Below are 19,232 nucleotides of genomic sequence, written 5' to 3'. Positions count from 1 at the left end.
CTCTATGTGGCTTTGTTGTTGTTAATTAACAAGTACAGAAGATTTCAGTTTGAGTTTTTAAAGTTTTTAGCTGCTTTCTTAATAATTTCTCATTTATTAATTAACTAACAAACTTGACGGTTTGTTGGCATCTTGAGAGTGTGTTTGAGCTTGGGTGGCTGGGGGGGTTGTGTGTGTGTGGGGGGCGGGGAGGTGTGTAGTGGACTGTGGATGTGGGCTTCAGACACATTTGAAATACTTTTGTTAAGAGTATTTGAAATAGACTTCAGGCATTCGCTTTAAATTTGATTTTGTTTTTTTTTTTTTGGTTTTTGGTTTTTAAATTTTAATTAAATTTGACATGAGTTTTTTGTTGTTTTTAATTATTTATAGGTTTTTTTTTGTTTTTTTGTTTTTTTGCTGTGCTCGCGCTTTGTTGATGATATCAAATGCGTTGCATTTGAATAATTTCTCGCTTGGCACATAAATTATTATTTTGTAAGTGTTTTGTGGCCTAAAAAGAATTTTGGTTTTTGCGTTTCCCTCATGTTAAAATTTTCCTTCTCATAGTCAATTTGAATTTTTCATTTTTTTATGTTTGTTTTCATTTTACATACATTAAATAGTTTATATATATTTTTTTGTGGGTTTTTAGTTTTTGTAAAAAATAATTGCTACCTTGCCATAACATTTTTGGGTTGTTTTTTTTTTCTTTTTTGTTTTTTTTGTTTTGCTTCTTTCGTTTTTGCCTTCGCTCAGCTGCTTTTTTGTTGTTGTTGTTTTTAGCAGCTGCTTCTCGTTTACAAAATTATTGTATATTCTTATCATTTTTTAATTTGTTTAAAGATTTTATCATTTATAATATTTTAGTTTTCGTGCTAATTATTTGTATTGATTTCGATTTTGGGTCTTTGGTTTTTGGTTTGGGTTTGGGTTTCAAGTATTCGCATTCATTGAAATGACCTTTAACATTACGAGTATGAAATGTCCAAAAATGATGCAATGGCATTTGCTCAATTGTTTGTTTGTTTTTGTTTTTGCTTTTTACTTTTTACTTTTTGTACACAAAACTTGAATGTAAATGTTGCTGTAAAGTAATTTCATGCTCGATCCGTATTCCAGATACCACAATCGTATTATCGTTAATAACATTATCATCGTGTTACCAATTTCAACTAGTTAGATATTTCACAGCGGATCTTTAGCTGGATCCGATCGTGAGATGCATTCAAAATCGACGCAATTTCGCCAGCGTTTCTCTCGCAAATCGCCTCTCGTTTCTCGTTTCTTGTTGTTTATTGTTTACATTTAAATAAATTAACATTTAATTTATTATTTAGGCATCTATTCATGTTAACTATATTATATATATCAAAAAGTTTTACAAAAGTACACAATAATTCATAACAATTTGCATATGCGCGCAATTTGTGCCAGCGGCTCTCGCTTTGAAATGTTTTCATTTTTTTCCTCTTTTGTTTTCGTTTTTGTTGTTGTCATTTTCATTTTTTTCTTGCCCCCCAAAACGTGTGTTTGTTAATTTTCATCTCATTTAATTTGAATTGCACACACGTAAATCGAGTACGATTACAAGTTGGGGTTCATATCTCAATTTTTCAGGCAAACAACAGAAATACCAAAGAACTCTCATAAATTATATTCAAGAACAGAGATATAGAAACATGAAATTCATTGCATACTTTCCTTCAACGGTGTGTGAGATGTGTGTCTGTGATAGAGATGTGTGTGTGTGTCTGTGTGTGTATTTACAAAGGCAGGTTTCCTTTCTTTAAAAGTTGTATTGAGTAATTGATATGGAAATCAGAAGTGAAAGCTGTTTAGCTCAGGTGGGAACGAGAAGCTTAAATTTCAAAATGAAGTATCGAATTCATTTATGACACAATGACACTAGCTGAAAGTGGGCAAGTGAGAAGTAAAGCTTAAGAGCTTTAAGCTTAAAGTGAGCTTTAATGTGCTTTCAAATAAAAACTCTCTGTTAAAAGCAAAAATTGAAAGTGTTGAAAATCAATTTGGAAAAAAGCTGCTTTGACAGAATAATCTGTTACTTAATCTGTCAGCCAGTGCTACCAGCAACTGTTTTAATTTATTTTATTTTTTTTTTTTGGTAACTACTTTTACATTTTGTTATCTACAACAACACCTAACATACCACACTAAATGTGCTGTTCCACCTTTTGTTAATTAGTATTGTTTAAGAACAGAGACACTTTTGCTTTGATTGATTAAAGTAATGCGTCAGTTCGGCAAAGTATGTTAATTGAAGAAAGCTTTTGAAATTGGGTTCCCAGTACTGCCTGCAGTGCCGTAACCTTAAAGAAAACAATAACCGAAAGCTGCATAGAATCAAGTAGTACCCAAAAAAGCGTAGTGCCGCAAAACTTTCGAGTGTTTCGAGAACTTTGAAATGGTGAAAAGTGAGTGACAGATTGGTGAGATAGTTAAGTGGGGTGTTTTTAAAGTTTTTTCTTTTTTTTTTTTTTTTTTTTTTTTTTTGGGATTTTCTTTGGTGAAGATAGTGTTTAAAAGTTGAGAGTCGAGTCGAGTCATGTTTTTGGTGGTACATGCTTAATTCAATAGGCAATTAGTTAATACCAAGTACATCTATGTTTTGTTTCATTTAGTAACTAATTATTCTCATATAATACTTATAAGTATATCATAATGTTTTCTTCTTTCATTACTTTTCGTCTTTGTTTTTTTTTTTTATTGTTTGCCTATAGGTTCAATTGTTTTTTGGTTTTTCTTTTGCAAGTATGTTCGATAAATTGTTAATTATAAATATATATAATATATATATTTATGTTCTTTACGTTTATGTTTATGTACGCTACATAGAGTTAACTTTATTACAAAAATTATTATTATTGTTATTATTATTATTTGTATGCACTATTTATATAGTAGGTATGTTGTTGTTGTTGTTGTTGTTACTGCTGCTTCTTCCTTTTATCATCTTATTCGTATATATTCATTCCAATCTGTTATATCTGTGTATACCTAGGCTATACTTTAGATGCCCTAAACTCGTTTATAATCGTATGCATATGCTGTTTCTTTTGCGCTTCTCTCTTGGCTCCTTCGTTTCTCTCGCTTCTATGTGGCTTATGAACCTTAAAGTTTAAGTTTACTGTGCGCTTTATATTGTTTTGTTTTTTTTTGGGTTTTTTTTTGGGTTTTTTCATTTGTTGGTTATACAAAGTTCATGTTTAAAAACTAAATAAAGACAATCTTAGACACATTTTTGGTTGTTTCTTGTTCTTCTGCTGCCTCCGCAAAATTCTCTATAACATCCTTCAAATCGCTATATCATTTTTTCTCTTGACTATGTTATCATATTTGATTTGTTTTTCTTTTGTTTTGTTTTCTTTTTATTTTATTTTTTAAACTAATTTATGCAATAAGTAAAGTTTTTCATGTTTCATATTTGTTTTTACCTTTGAAATTGATTTGATAAGCGGTCTATATGTCAATTTGTTTCTGTGTGTGTCTGTGTCTTTCTGTGTGTGTGTGTGTGTGTGTGTGTGTGTGTGTGTGTGTGTGTGTGTGTGTGTGTGTGCCTGTATTGTATCTCTATGTCTGTGTGCGTGTGTATTTTTGTTTCGGTTTGTTTATCGGATTTGTTTTAAAGTTGTTATTAGGGAATTTTCTGCTAATTATTTATTTTATTTGGTTTGCAGCGAGTCGTTTTTATTTTTTATTGAAATTCTTTTAGTCTAGTTGTAAATTTCATTTCGTGTTCGTGTGTTTGTTGTTGTTTTTTTTTCGTTATACTTAGCTAACCTAAAATGTTCTCTTTTCTTTTTTGTTTTATTATATTTTTGTTTATCCGCCTTTATTTACGTTTATAACTATGTATATTTATGTATCGCTTTTTTTTTGGTTTTTGGGTTTTTTTCTCATATACTTTTGTTAAATGTTTTTGTTTGTGATTTTTTGGGTTTTTTTATTCTTTGTTGTTGTTGTTTATTTTCGTTTAATGTTTACCTAAAAAACCTATTTTTGTGGCAGTTGTTTTTTGTTTAATTAAATATTAATATTCTTTGTTTCTAGTTGTAATAAAATATGCTATTTGTTTTTGTTTTTTTTTTTGCTTTGTTTAGTTATTTTCAATAGAGATTTATAATTTATTTACTTTCATATTTGGTTTCATTTGTTATTTAATCATTTTGTTTTTCTTTATATATTTCACTTGAAAGAGGACCATAAATATTTAAAGTGTCTGGTTTGCTTCTCCTTTGCGTTTTCGTTCCCATTTCAATACATTTTCCATGTCTCATTTAAATTTTCGTTACGTTTCCTTTTAACGGCTTTGGCTCCAAAACAAATTGGCAGGGGAAACGCTCTGCAATTTCTTTCTTATTTGTTTTTTTTTTTGTTAATTTATTTTTGTTTTTTTTTTTTTTACACTCAACTTTTTTTGTGTTTGTTTTCGTTTTTAATTAGCTAGCATTACGAGTAATTTTCTAGAGTACGAAATACAATTAATGACATTTTCATTTTGTTTTTTTTTTTTTTTTTTGTAAACTGCAAATCTCTGTGAAAATCCGCAATTTGTGTGTGTTTCTCTGTGTATGTGTGTGTGTGTGTGTGTGTGTGTGTGTGTGTGTGTGTGTGTGTGTGTGTGGCCGCATACTTATTGCATGCACTATAAGGCGCCATTTGAGTTGATGGTTGCCGCATTTCCGCCGAACCACTTCCATCTTCGCCACCAATCGTTTATGTTGTAGTTGTAGTAGTAGACATAACGGTAATTCTTATCATACCTATTCCTATCGCTGCACTTGATTCGTATTTGTAGCTGCTGCAAGTCTCTATAGTTAATTATACGACTACGATCCCGCGACCTGACTCGACTCAACTCTCGCTTGCATTTTAATTTGCTTCTGCTGTTGCAGCGAAAGTAACGCACTTTTCTACACATATTCAATGGCCACGCCCATAGCCATGACCATGCCCACGCCCATGCCCACACCCAAGCGGACGGCCAGGACCATTGGTGCCTGTCGCTGGCAGCGAAGCGTGCACTTCCGTTTCCGCTGTCGTCGCGCCAGCGCCGAACGCTGCTGGCGCCGTGCTGCGCCTCCGGGCTGGGAGTCGCTGTGGCTAACAGCTCGTGGCAGCTGGCCGGACACTGGTCGACGCGCGCCGTGCCGCGGGCACGCCCGCATCGCTGTCGCGCCGCCCCACAGCTGCTCAGCAGACCGAGCAGGGCGCTTAGCCAGACGAGCAGCTGCGTCGGCGGCGACGGCGCCACACCGGATGCATAATAGGGTATCGTGCAGCGCGTGGTCACCGACGGCACCGCCGCGCAGCCGCCGGACAGCGGCCGCTCCGGCATATCGCTGCCCCCATCGTCGTCATAGTAGTACAGGCCATCGTAGTGGGCATAATAGGGCAGCCGCTCCAGCAGCTCCGCGCCGGGCTCCATCGCATACGAGACGTTCCGCAGCGCCAGCGAGACGCTGGCCGCACGCGCATGCTCCCCGGGCGGCGAGTTCAGCGTCAGGGTTATGTTGTGCACGCGGCGGCCGCTCGAGCTGTTGTTCGTGTTGTTGTTGCTGCCGCTGGGATCGGAGGTGGGCGCAAAATCCTGGCAGACGGTGCAAATGCCCTCAGTGGGTCCGTTGCAGTAGCTGTAGCAGCAGTCGTTGGGGCCGTAGCTGGATTTCTTCAGCTGCTCGCCAGTCTCGGGTATGTTTTGATCTGCAATTGCGGATAGCAAATGTGGAGCGCATGAAAATCTAAGCTCCAATTCATCCACGCCTTGCCCTTAAACCCTAATGCTTACATATACATTTACATTTACACACTTAGTAAAGAATACAAAAGTAAGACAAATAATCTCTGCAGATGAAATACAAAAGCTTGCATAAAACAATTCAAATTATTTTTATAATAACAATTTGTTGAATAAATCATAAATCATAATTTCCACATTTGCAAATTTTCAATATACTTAAAAAAAATAAATAAATGATAAATACAAACAATTTTAACAAACTTCTAGAAGTGAAAATTATTTAAATACTCTGAAACTTGAAACTTGAAAACACTTCCCGAATTTTATAATTCCAATCGGATATTTTCATAAGGATTCCATTAAAGTAAGGAGAACTTATAAATCATAAAATAAATAGTTTGTATATAAATATATATTAAATATATATAAATATAAACACTCAAATAGCAAACCGTGCTCAAAAAAAAGGAACTGAGTACTTTATAATTAATATTAATATTGAACTCAAGAAATGTCAAATAAATATTGTTTTTATGCTTAGCGCTTTTTTGGCATAAAAAGAAGAAGCAGCAATGAGAAAATTATTGTAAAATAAAATCAACTCTAAAAGCGAATTGTTGCAGTTAGCGTGTTTCCACTGTATCAATAACCAAAGCAATATGTATATTAAATAAGGAGAAACTAGGTATTCGGCTTGCCGAAGAGTTAATACCCGTCTAGTTGGAGATTAGTAAGTACGTTTAAGTAGAGTTAAGCTTGTAAATGCTGATGAGAATATTCTGGAAAACAGAATAATTTGCCTTACAAGAATCTACTTTTCGACCGATTGTGCCTATGACAGCTCTCATATGATAGAGAGAGATATTTTGCATATATTTGGCCGATATGTTGCTCCGATTGTTCCTAGGGCAGCTATATGATATAGAGATGCGATTCGAACAAGTTACAAGATGATAGCTTTAACATGGAGAGAATAATTCGCATAGAAATAGACAGACGGATGAACGGACGTATGGACGGACGGGCTGAGGGATGCACGGACAGAAAGACATGGATATATAAGCTCGGCTGTTGATGCATATCTAGAATATAGATATATATATTCTATGGGTTCGCAGACGTCTCATTCTACGTGTTACACCATAGGAAAAGTATATGAGCTCTACAATTCTATAAATATATTGAAAATGATTTACCTAGGCATACAAATGTCGGCTCGCCGGCATATTGGGTGGGCAGCGCGGGGGCGCGGTCGGCGGGCAGCAGATAGGGGCACTTTTGTTCCACAGTTTGGCACACGCTCAGGCAGGGTCGAATGCGGCGGCGCTTACGGAACTCTGCCTTGCGTGTTGATCTGCGAATGGGACAGGAAATTAGTTTAAATATTAAAAGTAAATAGAATCAATTTAGTAACCTCTTTTGTAGTTTTGATATCACTGGATCCGCTGCGCTGGGATCCGCATTATTGGCAGTCGATATGAAATTATTGAATTGTTCGTCTTCCTCTTTTTGACGCTGAGCAAGGGCGGCTCGGCTGTTGCTGTTGTTGTTGTTGTTGTTGTTGTGAAACTGGAACTGGAACTGGTATTGGAACTGGGTCTGGGCACGGGTCTGGGTCTGATGCTGGCCAATGCCAACGACATCGTAGAACGAACGAGCCACATTGGCATTTGAAATTTTGTTTTGCGGCTCATCGCTGGGCTCATTGTCCTCGTCATGCTGTTGATTAATCTGACGCTCGTTCATGTTATTGCCGTTCTTTGATTTATTATTATTGCTGATTAATTTCTGAGATTTATGTTTGATGCCGCCCGTGCCAGCAGCAGCAGCAGCAGCAGCAGCAGCAGTAGCAGCTCCTCCTCCTGCATTTCGCGCCGCACGTTTACTTTTGCCCGCTGCCTTTGCTTTTGCAGCTGCCACTCGCGTGGCGAGGTTATCGACTGGCGTTGGCTTTGGCGTTGCATCCACATCCTGTGGCTCGGCGAAATACGGCACCAGCGTGCTGCAGACCCAGCGGCGATAAGCTTCCTGCAAATACATTAGCAGCATTACAAATAGGTTTCACTTATCTGCAACTGGCAAATATCATAAACTTTAATCTGAACATTACATTACATTTTATTTAAATCTTAAAATGGCTGCCACGAGAGGGAAAGAACTTACAGCTGTGCTTTGTGATAAGTTGACGAGATGCAAGCAAAAAATGGCTTAAAGCTTTATACTTTCAGCCGCTTTCGAAGCACATTAAAGCTTAAATTAAGCTTTCACGTACAATACGCAAAGCTCAAGGCGTGACTAATCGACACTTAAGCGAAAAGCTCGTTTAAACTTTAATTGTCAAAGTGCTTTTAAAGCACCTGAGAGCTTAAATTATTTACAAATATTGTCTCTATTATTAAATTCTTTTTTTTTAAAGAAAATGTATTTGCATAGCTTATAAGCTTCTTAACGGCTCATCTAAAATACAATATAATAAAGCTCAAATCTCAAGTAAAGAACATTTTCCTCTACTCTCAATCTGTCCGCATAATCGTAATCCAAAGCACTTTCGACTGGTGTCATCGTGGCTTAATAGAGCTGAAATTGGCTTTGTTCGCTAATAGCACAGAGTTTCTAATCGCATGAGTTATGCCAAAGCAATCGCATTCGATTTATCATTTGCCTGCCGCAGGGTTCCGCGGGCAGAGGGCAAATTTTGCCTGCCATTGAACAACAACAATTAAATTTGTTGAGTGCGTCGCACATTGTGTATACGTGATTTATGTGTTTGTGTTTGTGTGTGTGTGTGTGTGTGTGCGTTGCACGCATTGTGGTTGTTTTTGATAGAATTGTGAATAGCAGGGTAAGGCAAAGGGAAAGGGCGGGAGGTGAACGGGTGCAGCTTAAGTTAAATTCAATTATTGCTGTGTTTGCTGTTTGCACAGCCGGATTTCAGTTTGTTTTCACGTCGAAATAATTGCCATAATTGATTTATACATTCAATGTGGCATTTGCTGTTATTCGGCCTGCATCTTGCAACATTTTGTTGCACTTAACTGCACTTTGGCCAATCAACTGGCACCGCAAATATTTACTTTGTACGCCTTCTGCCAGTTGCTGCGTATTTTTCCCTGCCACTGACCCAAATAAAATGCAACTAAAGTCATGCCAGAGTCCGAGCCAAGTGTCTCCGATATGCAAATAGAGGCGACTCGAAACGGACACGGACACGGACACGGCAGGAGACACAACATTTGATAGCCACAGACGAGAACAAATGGAATTTAGGTGTCCAATGGAGCTGGGAGTCGGTGGCCAGAACGTGCGAAGTTTATTCCCCTGACATTTGCTTTCCTCACACCGCAGACTGTAACCAAAAGCACGTTAGAGTGGGCCAGTTGAATGGGGATTGACTAGAAGATACCCTGTACTCAGCTGCCTATTGAGGTAAGAGAAAATAAAAACATGAATAGCTTCTCAACTCCTGACTAGTTGAAACGAAATCTAAGTTCCCAACTGAAAATATATATTTGTCGATTTTAGGGAATCACAGGGTATACAGAGCAGAGCAAACACCAACCAGATACTGACATATTGGACCAAAAATGCAGTTGAAATATAAAATATACAACAAAAAGCTAACAAAATTCTATGGAGAATACTCTTCTCTTGTTTGCCCAACTACAAATTTGCTGACAAACCAAAGTGCAGCCATGCCACGTCCGATAAGGGGAGTTAGTTCGGAGGTAGATGTGGAGTTAGGATAGGTGTCCTAGTTTCAAGTAAACCTGGCAGTACAATAAAACTGGAGAATGCAACATTTTTTATTGCATTTTCAAATAAAACTTAAGAGACGGGTGTAACCGACTAGGGGATACCCGGAAGCCTCTTCTATCAACACGAGATGGACTTAATACTTTTTAATGGGTAATATAAATGATTTGAAAATGAGGCATGTAATTGATGATCGGAAACAAAAAACATCAGAGTGTTATGTCCCTAGTTCTTAAATTTCATATAGGTTATGCGATCTAAGTGTTCACATAGACGGACAGACGAAGGGACCGACGGACGGTCGGTCAGATGGATATGCCTAGATTGACACGGTTATTGAAGCTGAGCAAGAATTTATGTACTTAATGGGGTCGAAATGATTCAATCTACCCTTTCAAACCATTTTCAATGAGTTTAGGGTACAAAAAAGCGTAGCAACGGAAGCCAGACATTAAAAAATGTTCAGTAACAACTTCGAATATTTGACTTACAATAGTATATTTAATTTTTTGTACATAATTTAGGCATTGCATTTCATTAAGGATTTAAATTGAAAGCCTTAAAGTTGTCTACTTCTCTTATAAACCTTTTTATTGCTTTAAAAGAGAGTTTTTTAAAGTTTCGTATAGTACAATTCAAATATGGTCGCATCTTTGCCCACACCTGTGTTCGCTTGCTTTGTTGCTTATAAAAATCAGTTGACTGACTTTTCTGGTCATACAAAATATGCGAAAAGCTGAGACAGCAAAAACAATGCGCAGTCAGAGACACCTATATATACACACGTAAATATATATATATATATAAATATATGTATGTGGGCGTGGCCGTGCCTGTGAACCCAGCAGCAGCAGCAGCAGCAGCAGCAGCCGCAGCCGCAGCCGCAGCTTGTGGCAAGAAGCAGGGTGGAGGAATTCGCTATCTGGGCATGACCATAAGAAGACAAGGCACCAAATTATTATTTAATTACAAAAAGTATTTTTCATTAATGCTAGACAGAGACGCGTGGCAAAGCGAAAGCGAGGGGGGGGAGGGGGCGGCGGGACGGAGGACAGAGTAAAGTTGAGTACTCTAGACTAAGTGCAACAAGGTCTGTTTTGGGGCACGTTTTCGAGGCACAACTCAATTAGTCGCATGCCGAGCGCGACAAATGCAAGGCCTAATTAGTGGCTGTGCGCAGAGCTAAGGAATAACACAATGAAGGCAGACGAAAATCAGGTGAAGGACACGTGAAATTTAAGTAAAATGCAGTTGAAATGAAATTTCAAATTTATTTGCGAATTTAAATGGGCTGCCACAGCTGACAGAGGGCAACACATCTGGCGTTTCATTCGAGCAGGGCTCAAGGCATTAAGCAGATAACCATAGTCAACAGACACACACACGCACACACACACACACACACATGTGTGTGTATATGTATGTGTTTTATTTTGCCCCTCGGGCCCCTTTTCATTGGACCAAAATCCATTTAAGCTGCGCCTTCATTTAAATGCCAGGCGCAAAAGTCATTCACTCTGCAGACACCGCAGACATCCCACAGCCCACACTCCCACACGCACTCTCCGTCACACTCTCCAGCACTCCTTATCCCCACAATCTGACAGGCCGGCAGCTCAACAACCGCTGCTTGCTGGTGGTTGGGTGGTTTGCGCCTATTGGCGCGGTTCCTGCGTATGCGTGAATTTCGTTTTCGTCCATTACTTTGACATGCACATGCAGCCGGAGAAGAGGGTGGGGAGGGGGCATGAATGGAGGGCGGAACAACCGTGACTGGGACGCCAAGCTATGCGGCATATTGATGCGCATCCGTTACTCATGCCACATAGCATCGCGAAAGGCCCTAAGCCCTTGCCCCTTAACCTGGCCCTTGGCCTGGACGCGTTTGATTGGCTGTGTGGACTTACATTGGCATTCGGATTGACTAAGGGGCGAGGATGCCAGAGGGGGGGCGAGAGGGTGTGGCGAGTTGCAAAATTCAATATTTGGTTAATGATGCGTGTGGCGACACTTGCGTGCAAATTTTACAGGCACGCGACGCGATCGTCCAATAAAAACAATTAATGTCCGAATATTTATGATGGTTACGAATTATAGATTGATATAAAAATTGCCTATGGAATGAAAGAACGAGTGTATAATGCATGTAGATCTATTTACATAGACTTTTCATATTATCATATTTAAATATTTTTATTTCTCAATGCCGTTACGAGCAGAGACAGCAAACACATGTTTGCATTTCAAAAATATCTGCAAGCTTGGCATCTTAATGGCAACTTTTACTGCCTGTCTAAAAAGTAAACAACGACCAGTCATAAACTCGGGGGTTATCGTTTTAATGGGTTAAAGTTGAGCCTCAGGTCAGGGCGATGGGCAGACTGTTGCAACAAAGCAGCCGTAAGACCTTTTGCACTGTGCCCCATGACCGGCCGGCCAATAATTGAATTTCTTTTTATTTATTTTGAAAAAAAAGAAGAAAAATTACACACACAGTTGTTCATAAAAGTTAATGGACGGCTGGCAGAATTGCCTTTATGTTTGACAAATCAAGCAGACATTTTGGCTGCAAGATTTACGACTTCGAATACCGAATAACTATCATAATTTCATGTGTCATTGAACTGTTTCGCAGATAAACAAAGCAAGTCTCGACCGAAAGTCAAAGCTTACGAAGCATGCAATAAAAATATATAAATAATTTGTTGCTACCAATCGACACAACCACCCAACTCACCCCTCAAATCACCCAAGGGGGCTATTCACAGTAGATTTTGTTGTCTGGCTGCGAAACACTGTGCCACAAATGAGCTTAAAATACACTCCCATAAAAAGAAACGTTGCCATGAACTTTGACACGTATGTTAAATGCAATTGAGTGCTGTTAGCTTTCTGTGGGAATTCACAATTTAACTTTTTTTAATACATTTGTATTCTAACAACTAAAATTAGTGTTTCTAACAATTAAAAGCTATCTCGCAACGTTTACCACATATTGCGCTTTAACTGTTTGCGAATTATTAGCAATATATGTGGAAATTGCTTTCAGCATTTGCTGTAAATGGCAGTAAAAACATTTTAGCAATGTTCGGCCATAGCAAAAAAGCTATTTACATTTTGTCAGCTTTTGTTGGCTGCAATTTGAGCTGCATTGTTGGGGCCCAAATTACCAGCTGGACAGTGTAAACACAACGACCACACATAACATAATCAACTTTGTTTGCTTTGCATGAAACTACCCCAGACTCCAGACTCCACTCTACTCCCCTCTCTCAGCTAGGCAAAGGTCTCACTTATTTGGTACGTATCGGGGTTCAAGTAATGCCTCAAGCATTGGCCTTCAATTGGACGGGCAGCATAAATATTTTATGGATTCCTAAGCGTACTCGCTACTGCCACAATTTGGCTTATGGTGTTTTTTTTCTACTTTTTATTTGGTTGCTTTCGGGAGAGGGTTCAAATGGCTGCCAATCCGAGCAGCACATGCCATCAAAATGAGCCATAGTAAAGTGGTCGGTCAGTGCGGCAACTACTGTATGTACGGTGTTGCGGTGTACGCGGGTTATTTGAGTATTTTAATACACTTTCACTGCTTAGTTGGGGTAGGGGGTAGGGCGGGGGCGGACACAGGGTCAGCCGCGTTATGGAACCGCTACGTGACCGAAATTGGTCAAAGATTTGGCGCACTAACAAACAGCAGATGCAGCAGTCGTAATATAGTAACATCTACTGTGAGCATGTAATGTAATTGATATGGCACACACACACACACACGCACACACACACACACACACACATGCACACACTAGTCGTATGTATGCAAATCAGTTATGATTTGATTTGTGCGCTTGCAGTAAATTTTTGTTACAACGTAGCTTTACAGCTGCTCTATATATAAACTATATATAAATCTCTCCCATACATATTTATATGTATATATATATATATATATATCTGAAAATATATTTTCGTAAGCAATTTGCATAATGGCGCGTGTCGGTGTGTGTTTCTGTGTGTGTGTGTGCGTTCACATTTACAATAAAAGCGACGTGTGGCGTCTGCCCATAAAAGTATGCTATACTTTTTTCGTTTTCTTTTCGCTGAATGCAGCTCATATATGTTATAATAAATAATAAACGTTGATTTTAAAGCTGTTAAAAATTAATTTAAAAATCGCTTCACTTGCCATATTAATGGGAAAAAATGTCGTTGCTCTGGAGATTATTGTCTCTGCAGGACTTTTAATATGCCAAGGCTGGGCCTATGGCTGCATGCAGGCTGCCCAGATTAATTGATAAACTGATAAATGATAAAGTCAAACGCGCATGGGAAAGCATTTGTCAGCTTTGTGACAGCTCATGTTTTCTATATATAATATACAATTATATTACACATAAAATAAAACTATATGAGAGAAAGCAATATAAAAGCAGAAATATTTGCCAATTAGTTTTTCTAGGTAATCGCAATATAATTATAAATCTGAGAATTTCTATGATTATCTACTTGCAGACATTCTTAGAATATTTTCAAGAAGCGAAGCACATATCTCAACTCCCAACTGAACACTTTCTTGCCTGATCACAATTAATTAATCAGCAAAGCATCACAGCACACACTTTCGTACTGCCACAAGAGTTAAAGAGCACCCACTAACTACTAAGTACCTTTCAATTATCTCAGTTAATTTCACATCCTATTTGTGCAGCACATTCCTCCTGTCACACCCAAATCCCTTGCTAATGTGTTTATCCTATTCTAATTGCCGGACAGTGTAAGTTGGGACAAAAAACTCATTTGCAGCTGGTTTTCACACACAAAATCCTAATTAAAATCCAAATGCAAATGCTTAATGCGATAATTTGCATATATATCACAACTTTAATATATACATGCCGTTATTTATGCACACGCTAGTTGCGGCCAGGATATATCTTAAACATGATAGGTATATATTATACATAAATTCCGACACTTGTCGAGCGGGGTCCTACGTATCCGTCATAAACACAAAACTGGAAATGAGGGACAAACAAAACATTCGCACACACACAAACACACAGACGCACACAACGCTAAATTTTCACTTAAAAATGCAAATTTGACCAAGCGCGTTATAAAAACACAAAACCCAACAAGCACACACATTAACAACAGCAGCGGAGGGTGGGGCAGCTGTGTGTGTGTGTGTGTGTCGGGTACATTAACAGAAGATATGTATATATGTATATAAAACATAAGTAAAGCACGGGCCAGTCAGTCGCCAGAGTTTTAAAAATGTTCACTTGCGTTTTGTGCTGCAAAAGAAAATTGCTGCAAAAATTGTCGCTTAAATTGCCCATAAAATTGTCGCTAAAATTGTAGCCAAAGCAGCTGCAAATGTTTAAGCAAACTGTCCAAACAAGAAAGAGCAATTGTTTCAATCTAGGAAATTCTTAATACAAGGCTCACATCAGGGACTCTAATTGGTTTTTCATTTTAATTTTATTTTCATACTTAATTCGAGCTTAATAGTAGAAGCATCTTTATTGAACTCACATTCACAAGTTTATTGCTTTAAATGATTTCTACTTAATTTCATTTGAATCATATACAAACTAATAGAAAGTTGTAGCTAGCATACTTTATGAATTCCAACCCAATTGTACAAGAACTTCATGTGAGTGTGTTTTGTTTTTTTTCAAACACTTTGTTATTATTTTGTTATATACATGAAATCGTATAAATAACAATTAAAGTCTCAGCTATGGCCCACCTGGCTGCCGACACGCACCTTTTGCTGGCCACGTTAAAGCAGCTTCTCGCAGCTTAACAAGTTGGCATTTTGTGTGGGGGATTTTGTGGCTTTTAAATTTTTGTGCAGCGAGTGCTGCGTCGCGTCCGAGTAGCACGAGTTGCACTCGAGTGCACGTAGCAGGCAACAGGGGACGGCAACTACAAGCAACTACAAAGAGAAAGGGAGAGGGGTAGAGGGAGAGGAGGCTGGGCTTATGCGCTGCAGCACTCGACAAAGAAGACGAAGGTAACACGTGACCGTGCGGCAAACAAAACAAACGAGGCAATGAACCAGTATCCGCAATGTGCTTGCAACGTTGCCTCGTTGCAAGCAGCAACAAAAAACTAAACGAAAGAAAATATACACAGGGAGTGGGGGAGGTAGGTAGGTAGGTAGGGACGGAGCATGGCTTGAAAAATAAAAGTTTATCCTTGTACCAAAAGCATTACTTAAGTGTGTGTGTGTGTGTGTGTGCGTGTGTGTGTGTATTGGCTGTGGCAGCGCTTATTGCCATAGCCAATGCGACAACACGTGCCACAGTTGGTCAAGTGCGTTGCTGCCACTTTTTAGCCGGAGTGTATCCTTGTGTGTGCGTGTGTATCTGTGTGTGCTGGTTAACAAGCCAAACACACTCACTTACACACTCGCACATTGGCAGCTCACGCACAGAGCAGCAACGCATCAAACTTGCTTCGTGTTGTAATTGCATAGCTCGCAATGCCAAACGCATCAAATTGGCTACTTGGCTTCAAGTCTCGTTGCCAGCTGTCAACTTTGGTGGACTTGGGCAATGCCATTAAAGCGTAAATCGAAACCGGGGCATTCCATCTATTGCAGACTCTGCTAAAGACTAGCTAATGCAGGCTGCGTGACAATGATGACAGCAAAAGGCAACAGCAATTGGAGAGGGCGACTAATACTGAGAAAAGCTGAGAAAAACTGCAAAATCAAACTGAACAAAATTGCGTTGTAAAAGCATTTCGAGAAAAGATTTTCAATAGGTTTAATTCCAATTAACTGTGAATAGGCGTAAAATTGCAAACGGCAACGCCTTTCAACAACAGTGTTGAAAAAGGTAGCGAGAATTATGCTGGATACGCAACTGAGTGTCGAGAAGAATTGAGGAGGAGTTTGCACATAGAGTTAACAATACAATTAGATGCCAACTCCGTTCAACAAAAGTGCTGGAAAAGGCAGCGAGAATACAAAGGGTTAATTCTCAGTAAGTTTGAACAAGAAGAATTGAGGAGGAGGTTGCCAATTGGTTGGGTTAATAACAACACAATCAGATGGCAACGCCGCTGCTCTGAATGGAAATTCATCTACTTCTACAAATGCAAATGTTAAACAACACTAAAAGTTAATAACGAGCGACTACTGTATTGATCTAAGCAGCGCTTAAGCCTTAAAGTCAACCTTTTAGCCATTTGACAGCATTTGACTGGCGACAACTTTGTCCACATTTGCGTTAAATACGGGCTATAAAAATAAGAAACTGTTGCAACAACATTGTCTGTGTGTAATGCCAAAGGGCAGCAGCAGTCAAAAAGATACCACACAAAGCGCTATTAACTGGGCCTTAGACGGGTGGCACTTTTAATAGGTAATGCGGAGTTGGGCAGCGACAGATATGGACGCGGTCGGAGGTTGGCACAATTTTGATGATAAGCTGCAAGAGAAACATGGCATGAGGATGAGCTTAAACAGAAATTCAAAGCGTGGGAGTAGCAACAAGAGAAGTAGTTAAAGAGAGTGGAGCCGCTGGAGGTGGACAGGGAGAAGGCAGCAGTAGCACGAGAAGAGAAACAGAGTAAATTGTGCTTCTATAGCTTCTATAGGAGGAACAGTTGCAAGGGGAACAGGAACAGCAGCAGCAGAAGGATGAGCTGCAGCAGAAAGAAGGAGCAACTGTCAAAGGAGAAACAATAGTGGGAAGCACGACGAAGAATGATAAGGGAAACTGCAGTAGCAGGGGGAGAAGCAGCGGCAAAAAGGAAAAGCAGCAGGAAACAGAGCTCCGGAATGGCTGCAGCCACATGTCAACTGAGTGCCACAGGTTATCAGAGGACCCGTTTGCACAGCAAAAGCCATGCAAATCAGCCAGAAAACTTGTGATAAGCCAAACCATGACAATTCACACTCGTGTGCCAAAAATGCAACCAATTATTGGGGCAGTCAGGCGCAATCGTATTTACTGCTCAGTTGGAAGTGGCAACAACGGCTTAATTTTAATTAAACTTTCATGCCACACGAGAGGAAGAGAGAGAGAGAGAGAGGAAGGGGCCGAGGTGAGGCGCTTAAATATTCTCAGCTGCATAATTGAAATGCCACATGCCGCAGTCAACAGCATTGAAATGAGATGCTGCTGCACAGTCGAAAGCTGCAGCCAGCATATGTGCCACGCCACCTACCACCTACCTCCAACTCCCCCTGCTCCCTTCCACAACAGCACCCTGACATGCCCGCAGTCTGTCCCGCAGTTCTGTTTACAGCTGGGCGCCCAGCCTCAGGCAGAGCTCGCACATTGTCAAGTCGCAGACGCCTTTCCCGGCAGCCATCATCTTCGTCGACGATGTTGCACAATGCAAGGGAAACGCGCAGACAAACAAGGAGCCGAGTCGCTGAGGCTGAACCAGGGGCTGGGGGGTAAGTATATGACGGGGATGCGGCTATCAGTAGCGCCTGACTGATTCAGACAACCGGACGGAAACTGCAAAATAAACTAAACACTGCATTTATGCAAATAAATGGCACTGTGTACGATATATATATACATATATAGAGACAGATATATGATAAATGTCCATGACAAAGGAAAAAAAGCAGAAGAATAGACATATGTGACTGAAGGGTAGAGAAGCGGAAAAGCGGAAAACGGAAAATGTATTGAGAATAAATACTCTGTTCATGATAAATAGTTGAACACCAATAAGATTTACTGCCAAACATAGATTGATTTATGACTTTATGCAAGAATATGATATGAGAATATGAAAGTTGTAAAATGTTGGACAGATTTGGTTAGAAAATATAGTTTAAAGTTTGAATAAGAACTCTCTTCTAGAGCAAAAGTTCCTAGGATAATAACCTGATCCACATAATTATTTGTTAATGCAAACAACATGTGTTTCGTTTCATCAGAAAAACTTTGAGAAAACGTAGATTTGGTTTGCATAGATCAAATTGATAAAATTGTCCTACGATTATCGATAATACATAAAGCTCATTAAATACAATCAGAAATTTAAACTATGTCCATTTGACAAGGCTTGACCTCTAAGTGCCGATTCTTGGCCTTGGCCAATTAAAACATGCAATAAAAATAAATACAAACAACATTATACGTTTGTTCTCTCAGTGTTGTAGCTTTACAGCTTATATTTACGAAAGGATTTAAGAGCATCGTATTAAATTTCACATGAAATCAATCGGCTTCAATTCAGAAAGCCAAACAAACAGACACACGCATAAATATATATATTTCTTTATACATGAAGCGTCTGAGTCATTCACAACTCATTACATGCACTCACACTCACACACACACACACACGTACACACAAATGAGCAGAGCAAACCGAAAGTATGAATGACACTAATACGCAGCTACAGTTACGCACACACACACACACACACACACACGCAGGCTGGCAGTCAGACAATCAGACACTGCGACTTAGCCATAGACACACGTATGACGTCAACTTATGCATAGACAACAACAACAACAACAACAAGCGACAGCATTTAAAGTTCGAGCGAGACAACAACAACAACAACAACAAGGGCCTCAATGAGTGAGACAATCGCCGGCACTTGAGTGTTTCGCCTGTAATTCGTTGTTGCCTTTGTTGCTGCTATAAAAGCGCGCTCCAGTTACCCCACGCTCCCCCCTTCCCTCTTAACAGTAAGCATGTCCCGCGCCTAACAATATTTAGCCCGCATATCCATTTTTGGGCACAT

General features: G+C 39.3%; 1 protein-coding gene across 2 annotated transcripts in view; it reads right to left on the bottom strand.

The window, feature by feature from the left end:
* Positions 1 to 676: 676 nt before the first annotated feature.
* Positions 677 to 19,232, bottom strand: part of Mid1 — a 45,001-nt gene continuing 26,445 nt past the window's right edge. For both annotated transcript variants that reach the window (XM_032436114.2, XM_070210256.1), the window contains exons 4-6: positions 7,155 to 7,768; positions 6,937 to 7,094; positions 677 to 5,703 (exon numbers count right to left, since the gene is read on the bottom strand). In XM_032436114.2, coding sequence (XP_032292005.1) covers positions 4,646 to 5,703; positions 6,937 to 7,094; positions 7,155 to 7,768 — 1,830 coding nt within the window. In that variant the 3' untranslated portion in view covers positions 677 to 4,645. The remainder of the gene's footprint in view (positions 5,704 to 6,936; positions 7,095 to 7,154; positions 7,769 to 19,232) is intronic.

The sequence above is a fragment of the Drosophila virilis genome, chromosome 5 (genome assembly GCF_030788295.1).
Source record: "Drosophila virilis strain 15010-1051.87 chromosome 5, Dvir_AGI_RSII-ME, whole genome shotgun sequence".
NCBI lineage: Eukaryota > Metazoa > Arthropoda > Insecta > Diptera > Drosophilidae > Drosophila > Drosophila virilis.
Note: the sequence above shows the minus strand (reverse complement) of the source record. Positions and strands in the feature narration are given on the sequence as shown.